The 10000-nt window shown below is 43.7% G+C and overlaps 2 protein-coding genes across 5 annotated transcripts in view; both read left to right on the top strand.

The window, feature by feature from the left end:
• elp6 (elongator acetyltransferase complex subunit 6) overlaps positions 1 to 2801 on the top strand; it is a 3026-nt gene extending 225 nt beyond the window's left edge. Inside the window, exons 1-7 of the mRNA XM_030371369.1 lie at positions 1 to 67; positions 265 to 343; positions 459 to 529; positions 693 to 817; positions 1076 to 1301; positions 1698 to 1862; positions 2327 to 2801. The exon at positions 1 to 67 is cut by the window's left edge and continues 225 nt beyond it. Of these exons, the coding sequence (XP_030227229.1) occupies positions 14 to 67; positions 265 to 343; positions 459 to 529; positions 693 to 817; positions 1076 to 1301; positions 1698 to 1862; positions 2327 to 2452 (846 nt within the window). The 5' untranslated portion in view covers positions 1 to 13 and the 3' untranslated portion in view covers positions 2453 to 2801. The remainder of the gene's footprint in view (positions 68 to 264; positions 344 to 458; positions 530 to 692; positions 818 to 1075; positions 1302 to 1697; positions 1863 to 2326) is intronic.
• Positions 2802 to 3250: 449 nt separating this feature from the next.
• scap (SREBF chaperone) overlaps positions 3251 to 10000 on the top strand; it is a 34800-nt gene continuing 28050 nt past the window's right edge. The window contains exons 1-2 of one of the 4 annotated variants that reach the window (XM_030371366.1): positions 3251 to 3428; positions 9579 to 9782. In XM_030371366.1, the coding sequence (XP_030227226.1) occupies positions 9661 to 9782 (122 nt within the window). In that variant the 5' untranslated portion in view covers positions 3251 to 3428; positions 9579 to 9660. Of the gene's footprint in view, positions 3462 to 3515; positions 4853 to 9578; positions 9783 to 10000 lie in introns of those variants that run through there. The other 3 variants (XM_030371364.1, XM_030371365.1, XM_030371363.1) reach the window with 3 other exon arrangements.

Raw genomic sequence — 10000 nt, 5'->3', positions numbered from 1 at the left:
GTACTGCTGAGCTATGTTTCCCGAACTGAACGCTATATTGAACACCAGCCCCGACAACTTTAAACAGGTACTGTTTCTTTTTAACATCGGAATCACTGTTGTGCTCTAAATATGACGTTTAACGTCGCTAAACGAGGGTTTAGTATACCATCTACACATGGCCGGACAATTTGTTTGTTAATTTTATAGGCACCGTTATTTGAATGTTGGCACAGCTCCTCTTGATTATTGAACTTGAGCGTGTTTTGACGTTTGACATAACAGGGAGAGTTGATCTTGGTTTCTGATAGACGGGCGGATGCCTCTTTCCTTGTCCATCATTTCCTCTCCTTTTATCTGAAAGGTTAGTAGTAGGAGTAGTAGTTGTACTGATTAATAACAACTGAACCATTTCAGCAATAGTCAGTTCTGCATATGTGTAGACTAGACGCATCTTACAAACACCATTTGTATTTCAGCGGGCTGCAAAGTTTGTTTTCTGGGCCTGGCACAATCCTTCAGCCACTACAGTGCAGTCAGCCAGAGATTGGTACGTTATTACTTGTGTTGTGTTTTGTTTTAAGTGTCCAATGACCACAACTTTTTTTGTGTTGTATACACTGATAATACACAGATCTCAGCAAAGTAGAAATGACACAGTACAGGCATTTTAATGTATAGGTTTGATTGTGTTTCTTTGAATGTGTGTCCAGGGGGTGAGTCTCACCCAAGCTAAGGAAAAGGGACAGCTTATATTCCTCGAAGTGCTAAACGAATCCTTGGATGTTTTGCTTCAGAAGACGTCCAACACCGAGAGCCAAGCACTAGACTTCCTCAGGTACCAAATGGATCTCTTTTAGAACGGAAACTTAAAATTCTGACCTTCTTCAGGGGCCCTACTTTTAAATTAAAATTGGATATTATGTCGTAGTAAGTAGTAGGTGGTAGTAATAATGTTATATTAAGACTAACCTGCAAATGCAAATGGATACTCAAATAAGTTGCCAGCTCTCAATTTAAGCATACATTGTTAGTTTAAACTTATTTTCATTCCCCCCCTCTCCTGCCCCTTTCCCTCTCCCTTTCTTTTTGTCAGAGATCCGGCTGTCGGCCTGCGTGGTCTGTATGACTTTGTCCGGGCCAGTGTGAGTGATTCTGGGGTCGGAGGTGAGGACGACGGTGGCGTTGGGACGGTGGGGCGCTGGGGACCCCCGGTACTCCTGGTGGATGACCTCACCGTGCTCCTCAGTCTGGGGGTCAGCGTGGGCTCGGTCTTGGACTTCAGCCATTACTGCTTTGTCACTGTCTGCTCCCAGCTCAAGGTTGGACTCTCTTTTCACACTCACTCTGTCTCTCTGTCTGACTATCCATCTGTTAAGGGCTGATTATGGTTCCACGTCGACGCAACGCAAGGGGGTTTACGGACCGATTACGTCCTTGCGGACCCTCCTTGCGTCCACCGCAAGGGCCTGAAGTGCACCTCCAAAAAATTGTAACCTTCCGTCGAGGCGACGCAGCAGCAAGGGCTGTGATTGGTCTGCTCACTGAAACCCGACGCAGAACCAAAGCAGGTTTGCGTCTGCGTGGTCCTTGCGTTGCGTTGACGTGGAACCATAATCAGCCCTTCAGTCTCTATCACACTGTGTGTCCGTCTCTGTGATGTGTCTCTGTTGTCTATTGCAGACACTGGGGTTTGAACCTAATGTCTGTCACGGCAGGGAAACATGGTTACGCTGGTCCGCTGTGAAGGGGAGGAAGACGAGGACGAGGATGGTGATGAGGAAGGCTCCGAGAGGCTGCTGAAGGGTCTGACCCACCAGTGTTGTCTCACCCTCCACGTACAGGGTCTCCCGACCGGCTTCTGCAGGGACATCCATGGACAAGTGAGTGGGCGTTCGTGTGTGAGATTCGTGAATTCAAATGAGCATTTAGCATTTTGTTTTTTAGTGTACGGCTAAGAGTACTTTGTTTCTAGTTTCCATATGGATTGTACGCCTTGGTTGTTCTCAGCCTCCAATTGTTAGTAGCTTTCGATAAAGGCAAGTGGTTAATGACTAAATCTGACTATAAAACTGAAGAATGTATTCCTTCCTATATAAGGGGATTCGTAGTTTAGATTCTGATTCTTGTTTTAATAACCAAAAAACAGATCCAACTTAGTTTTTTGGGGATTGTTGGGAGAATCATGGAAGACTTTGAAGTTTTGTTTCATTTTAATAATGTTTTATTTATTTTATTGGTTGATGCTTTATTCAATTCATGTGTGTTGTACTGCTAGAGATACTTTACTAAAATAAATCTGTATTGAAAAATTCTGTACATAAATAAAAGTATTTTTGTATTTTAGGTGGAAGTCTGTTGGAGGAAGACTCAAAAGGACAAGCCATCGAATCAGAGGAAACTTTTTCAATACAAGGTCCACGATAAAGGAGCCTCATTCTTTGCCCGTGGGACATCCAGCGCCGTTCTCTAGATCTTAGTTTGTTTGACCGTATGATTTGTTTGAAGCAACGCACCTCTTGGAAGAGGGCAGCTAACCAGTTCCTTTGAACTTCGTTGGCGTTGGCCAGCATATGTAAAGTAACCAGAGCCTAAGAAACTGTTTCTAAAAAAGAATGATGCACAGGAAAGAACATGCACTTCTTTATCAGCCTATATTCAAAGTAGCATAGTAGAAGGAAAGCAGATGTCAGCTTCTCTTTTTCTAAGTGGTCTGTGTAGCTAACCCACATTGAAAGGAACGTACAAACCCTAATATTAAACTGCATAGATGGACAATTGGTTGGCCCCACAAGAATATTAAACTACAAACATTAATTTAAGTACTTTGCTGACTTTTACACATCTTTGACAGGGTGCAATGTGTCCAATTATTGACCACAGAATCCATTGGGAGAATGCTGCTCCAAACATATCCTCATGTCCTCAATAATTAGAAAATGATTGTAGAATATATTTTGGGGTTATCTCTAGAGACGTTGCAAACATGGTCGAGATTGGAAAAATCGACCTGCCAAGCAATTGTTTCAATAGGCCAGCCCCGATTTGTTGTTGCCTGCCAAAGGGTCCAGCCTACCAATGGATGATGTCAGGGTGACTTTTTTTTCAGCCTGTGGTCAACTTCTCATGACATTATTAAAAAGCAAAAAATCTGGGACATTGATTTAAACGAGAAAATTATATAAACAGCAGAGAGGAGAAGAACACCTTATATTCTGTGTATGTCAATGAACCACTAGATGTCGTCATAACCCAATGTACCCACACCGAAGGATGAGAGGTCGAAGTGGAGAGGTTTCCTTGGGGATTTGACAACCAGTAACTGATGTAAGCCTGTAGCTGTATCGAGGCAGGCACCTGATAGTCTAGATACATCAAAAATCCAGCGGGCTTTTTCTGGTTCTTCCAAAAGGACAACAAAAAACACCAAAGGACTGCGGACCAAGACAGTTGAGTGAACCACGTGCAATTCTTCAAGGCCAGTATGTTTACATGCTTAGCTACTAGCAGCTTTACCTTCACATTCGCACTAACCTAGCTAGCCTACCTAGCAAAATATAGCACGCAGAACTAGGGAATAGAAGAGGTATAGGGTTACAGTAGCGCATGAGAACACCGTAAATTAATGATAATAGGACTGGAGCCACTGGGTGTTCAGCAGGGTGATTCACAGACCCCCTCTATCTACATCATGGTACAACTAAATCACGCTATTGAATATCGCTGCTAGGCGCTAATCATAGGCTTGCCAAACAACATTGGCATATTGCCGGGTTTTCGTTTGACTGATTACGTTTGTACAAAATGCGTGTATTGGACTCGTCAGTTGTCGCTGCTGTTTACATTTATGTTGATAAAAAAGCCAATGTGTATACTTGGGGAAGGCAGTGTAGGTGGCTAATATTAGCATGTGTCCCTTTGGCGTGACGCTACTTTAAGTTAGGTCCCTATTGCTGTTGGTCTTCAATGTGAAACAGGAACATTGTATTGATTCGAGCTGTGCCGATTAGAAAGGGTAGTGGGTCGCCTGTGAGTTAAACGTATAGTTTATGTTGTGGTTTCCTCCGGGCAGGTGCCGTTGCGACAGAGTTGCATCACCCATCACCATGCAGGTCTCCTGGTGTAGTAACTGTGCAGTGTTACATTATGTACATTTGGTCAACACACAGCCTACTGTATAGAAGAAGCATACTGTAGAGAAGCATACTGTATTGAGACTTCCGGAACCACGTCCCTCCACTCTCAACCAGAAACAAAGAAAGAGTTTAAATAAGGTTGAACTTTAGGTTCATTTTTCCAAAGGGGAACATTGTGAGACAATTTTGGAAATACAATACCTTCATTCTTCTTTTATTCATTCATTTTTATCTCAGTATTTGCCCGATTGTCCCTTCCGCTTACAGTGGTTCCCCTGATAAAACGACTTCGGCATACTGTAAGGTCAATATTGAACCGTTGTTAACCATCTTTTGAGAATGACAAATAATAACGATAACGACAATGGTAACTGATTGACAGTTTGGTTCCTTTTCCCGCTGGGGTTGTGTAGTTGGTGATGCAATAACCCCATTGGTTGTTGCCATAAGGTTTGAACCCGCAGTCTTTACAATACCTCTGTACTTGACACATCAGACATCACCCACAAAGGCATTTACTTTTAACAAAGAAAGTTTATTTGACTTGCTTTTGGATCCAGACTCAGCTGCTGTACTACTGATGTTGCTGCAGGTTTTGATGGAGGACTATCCTCAGGAAAGCTGTTTCAGTTTAGAATGTATTTAATGCCAGGGAACGCTCTAGATATAGCGGTCATGGAATCTATAGGGCCGGGAGATGCATTCAAGATGGGGATACTGGGTAGTGTTGAGAAGAGGTAAGGCAGTGCTTTTTAAGTGTATGGAGTACAACTCTTTCTCTTGCTGTTACCTTGTTGGTTTGTGGGTCCACATGCATTAATCCCCAGGCTACTTGGTCATGCTGAGGGGACCAATCTGCTTCTGAATAGAATTTGGGCTTTCTAATACATGCCTTAGGTTCTCTGTAACACCTTTACAGATCTGCCTAATAGGCACTGCTGGCCCAAACCACAGAATAATGCCTGGCCAATGCTACGGCTCGAGTCTTTGATAAGAAGTCGTTGCAGGCAGTTTTTTCTTTTGCCAGGGCATGGCATTTATCCTGAGCCTTTATTCCTCTGGCAGGACTATGCTTTCCATGCCAATGACAAGGTTGAAAACCAAAGAACAGTCGCACCTTTAATGTTGCATCTCCTAGACTGCACAACAACCTGCCTTAAGAGAGGAAGATGAATGTTAGAATGTTTATCAAATGTTGAAACAAGTCCATGTTTATATGTCTCATCTTTGTTATTATGTCTTTTGCATTTCTTAAATTTTCCCTTTTACCGCCATATAACTAGATTTATTTTGAAAAAACTGCTATAAAACATAGTATTCTTATTTTTATCTGTCCTTTTCATTCATTCGACGCGCATCAAGGGTTATAACATGTTATTGATCAAACCATATTGGCAGCTTCAGTGTAAGCTAACCCTGGCATCCAGTGACACAGTCGTGTAGAAGTGAGCTCTGTGTGTGCAGCGATGCCTGAGAAAGAGCTTGCATGTGGGAGCAGGGGACGGGGCATTTCCGATCGGTATAATCCCGGATTAGTTTACTAATGGTGACACTGCCTAACGGTGCACCTGACGGATGGACTACATTATCATGCCAGACGGGACGGAGACCACAACGGACCGCCGACCGTCCTTTCTGATCGCTCGAGTCACGGGGGACTAGAAGTTACTTTACTGCTGTATCTGGGCGACCTCACCCCTCACCGTGGGCCAGTTCAGCTGAGGAAGGACTTACTGCCCAAAGCTCCCGTGTTGTGAACCATCTGCGATGGCTATGGCGTGCCTGGCGCATTCAACGCTGCTGTTTTTTATAGCAGCGAACCGAGAGAACCACAAGGTCGGGTTCCTCATGGGGAATGATTCTAGCAGGGGTGACAGGTGAACAGCTATGCACCCCGCCTCACTGCCATGGGGAAAAGGGAGCTCTATGCCAACCATGAGGTACCAGCGAAGGTTAAACAACCCCGGGCTGCCGGCTCCGCAGCGGTCAGGGGGAGCAAGCGGCCATGGTTCAGGGAGCTGGCCTGGCTTCCTGCGAGCAGGTATGATCAGAAAACACAGGCCAGCTTCTAGCATGGCTCGGCATATGGTTGCGTACTCTCTGGAGTGACGTCCGTGGGGGCAGTCCTTTAGTGTGCAGGCCGAGCTGCTTCCTTTTGAAAGGTAAACAAATATGTTGCAGATATGTTGACCGACACGTGTCACAGTGGTGGTGGGGCTGACGGTGATCGGCCTTATCTAGATTGGCCAAAGGTCCACTGTAATTTCTAGGTTAATTACTGCATGGGATTTGCTCAGTAATGATAGCGTTGGCAGAGTTGGTTGTGGAAGTGCTTGTGCATATGACCTACATGCACTTACAATCAACACTGGTATCCTTGAGTGTGGACATTTATAATGGTGATATTTATTAATGTCTTAAAGTTTCACGCATTGTCAATGTGTTCCTGTACCACTCTCCGGTTCAGCTGATAGTGTCAGACTTCTAGCCCTCAAACACATTTCCCTGCTTTTGTCTAGCCAGAGATAGCTGGCGACAGGAAGTGTTGGGAACTCCTATGCCAAACAATTATCAGATCATCAAAGACATTTTGAAACTTCTATTGCTACATGATTGCCTGCATTCTGAAAAAAACATGGATTGGGTCTGTTGGACTAGATTGTGATATCCTTGTCATGGGCCTGCTACAACCGGTTTGCTGTATTTAATGTTCGACTACGCTACAAACTCTGCCCAGTAGTATTAAAGGTGCCAGAATAGAAGTGATAATGACTCATCATCGTTCTTCTGGCGTTGAGATGTTTGTGGTATGGGGTGTGTGTGTTCCTTCCTGGGGTGTGTGTGTGTGTGTGTGTGTGTGTGTGTGTGTGTGTGTGTGTGTGTGTGTGGGGGGGGGGTGTTTTTACCTCTGTCTAGTCGTGGCATACGTGCTGCTCTTACAGTGCTTCTTTACATGCTTATGAATGAGTGCTGTGTAGTACCAAGTCATGCGGGATGTATCAATTGCTTTTATAGGGAGGAGTAGCGGTGCCTGTGTGCTGTTTGTATGTTTCTGAACTCGGCTAGGGTTCAAAAACATGTTTTGGGATTCCACGCCTCCTGGAAAATGAACCAATGTGGTTGCAGTCTTTGGACTGGTGCCGCCCACTTTTTTGGGAAGAGAAGTTGTTATTGGTGCTGACCGCTGGGTCGGCTGACCGCATGTGTTGCTGAAGGTATGGACTAACCCTAGAGCTTGCACAAGCATGTTGACCAAATTCTGTCGAGCGGTTCTCCAGTTTGCAAATGTCTGTGATGAGCAGCCGTGTACTTTCGATCAGTATCTAGAATTTGCCCGTAGTGTGGCACACAGGTCGACAAGCTGGCTGCGAACGGACGGAGGCCTAACGATCCACCCAGACACCCCCTCAAAGGTGCCGTCTTCCTCACCGGATACCAAATCAATTGTGAAGCCCCCCCCTGAAGTCCCGGTCATGTGGAGCTAGAACACTGCCTCACTTTCAGCAGCTGTGAACACAATTATTCCAGACAATCATTACTGCTCCATGCACTGCGTGTGGACACCATGCTTCTACGATATTATTCATGCCACACTTTACCGCTGTCTATATAGCAGATTTATCTTCTATATTATATTAATATTTACTACTGTAATAAATCGTACACTCATCCTTCTCTGTGGACTTTGGGCTGAACTCTTCATGGCGAACGCCTCAGCAGCGAGGGCCGGTTGGCTGGGCTGGAAGTCCCTGCGTAAGGTCTTGTAGTATGTCTTACAGGCAGCTGAAAATAATTAAAGTAGTATTATGATAAAAATGCGAAAAGTTTAGGTAAAAGTAAAGACGAACGAGATAAGAGATAAGGTGACTGTAGTCAAACTACTGCACGTTGTTTGAGATTTAGGATTGTGTACTTAACTCTTGGTACACACTGGCTGATCATAGTTAAGATCAGCCAGTCAGCCACTGTATCAATGTGTGGACTGATGGTGCCTTGTTGTCAAGTTACTGACCCTCATCGGATATTATTATAATAAATAGTTGAAAGAATTGTACTGTTTTGTGTATAATCTTTTTATAACATTATTTGGGCGTTTCTCAAACATGTAAAACTGCTGGAAGTTGAAAATCCACGTGAATTCTAGGCAGTTCCTGGTAGTTTTCTGTGCTGCCCCATACCAGTCGTGGACCTGAAGATCCACAGCAATTTACAGTTCTGTTAACTGACGAAAATCCTTCTTTATGCAGTGGCCTTCCCTTTTCCCCATAACGTGAATGGACCTCTTTAGTGTCCTCTAATGTAATATAATGTAATTGAATCCAGTGAAATCTAAACCTAAATCCAGGGCAGGGTGCTGAGTAAGTTATCTTTCACCACTGGTCTCAAATTATTATGAAAATGTTATTGTTTCAAAGTATTTATCTGAAAGAAGCAAAAATTTTGGGATACGTTCTAGCTGAATAAGATTGACAATGACATTTATGATTATTTTGTTAAATCTCTTCATTTTAAGATATCTGGACAGCAATATTATACAGTGAAGTTGAGGTGGAGAGAGGGGGATTAATAGCTTATTAGATAAATAAGCTCTTTAGTAACCACTACTTGCAATGCATTGCAATGCTTTTATTATTATTGCATTCAGTTTTTTATTTTATTATTGTTCTTGCAGTGGGACAATCGCCACACTACATTCTTGAATGTATTTTGATTAGAGCTGTCAAGCGATTAAAATATTTAATCGTGATTAATCGCATTAATGTCATAGTTAACTCTAATTAATCGCGATTAATCACAAATTATTTTTCTATGCTAAATATCCCTTGATTTTTTTGTCCCATAATTCTTCTCATTTTAATTCTCTTATCAACATGGTGAAGTGCATCGGCTTGCCTTGTGCAAATGATTTTTAATGATAACATTGGCATATACACTGATCAAAACAGGACGATACAAAAAAAGAGCCTATAGTGCAATTAAACGACTGCTTTGAACAAATGTCATTTGAACATAGCAGTCAGGCTACTGCTTCTTTGTTTTGAGCCAAAGAAAAAAAAAAAAAAAAGTTTTTTTTTTTTTTTTTTATAAAATAATTGCGTTAATCGCGCGATAAAAAATTTAACGCCGTTAAATTTGGTTTGCGTTAACGCCGTTAATAACGCGTTTAACTGACAGCTCTAATTTTGATCCATTTATTTATGTATGATATTGATTTGATACATTTTAATTGCCAATACATTATTTAGGAGGACATAGGTAACTGTCTCAGCAAACTGTAACTAGGGCACCGATATATCGGCCAAAATGTGTTGAATCAGGGTAAGCAGAGTAAATTAAGAAACAACCAGCCTGCAACAGCATGTGATGGGGACTATTGTATGGGCCTGGGGATCCCGGTCCCTAGGACCCGGACACATGTACTCCCTCCCCCAGTCTGACGGGCCGCCCCCTGTCTCTCCGCAGGTCCTTGGATGCCCCGCGCCGCCTCTTCCCCGGGCGCGCCCCGCTCCCCCCCGATGGCCGGCAGCTGACCCCGCCCGCCAGGATGACGCTGCGCGAGCGGCTCAGACAGAAGATCTCAGCGGCCTTCTACCACCATGGGCTGCTGTGTGCCTCCTACCCCGTACCCATCATCCTCTTCACCTCCGCCAGCATCCTCACCTGCTGGTAGGGACCCCGGTGCTACTCGTTCTAGTGCTCGTATGTTTTCGACCACGGCTATTGCTACAGTAGCGGCAATTACTACAACTCCTAACATGGCTACTGCTACTGCTACTGCTATTGCTATTGCTGTTGCTAATGCTTGTGGGGTTGCTATAACTACTATTTCTACGATTGCTAGTTGTGGCTGCTTATGCCTGTGTTGTTCCTATTAATACTACTGC

Source organism: Gadus morhua, chromosome 11, assembly GCF_902167405.1.
Source record: "Gadus morhua chromosome 11, gadMor3.0, whole genome shotgun sequence".
Classification (NCBI taxonomy): Eukaryota; Metazoa; Chordata; class Actinopteri; order Gadiformes; family Gadidae; genus Gadus; species Gadus morhua.
This window is presented reverse-complemented; position numbering and strand designations above follow the sequence as displayed.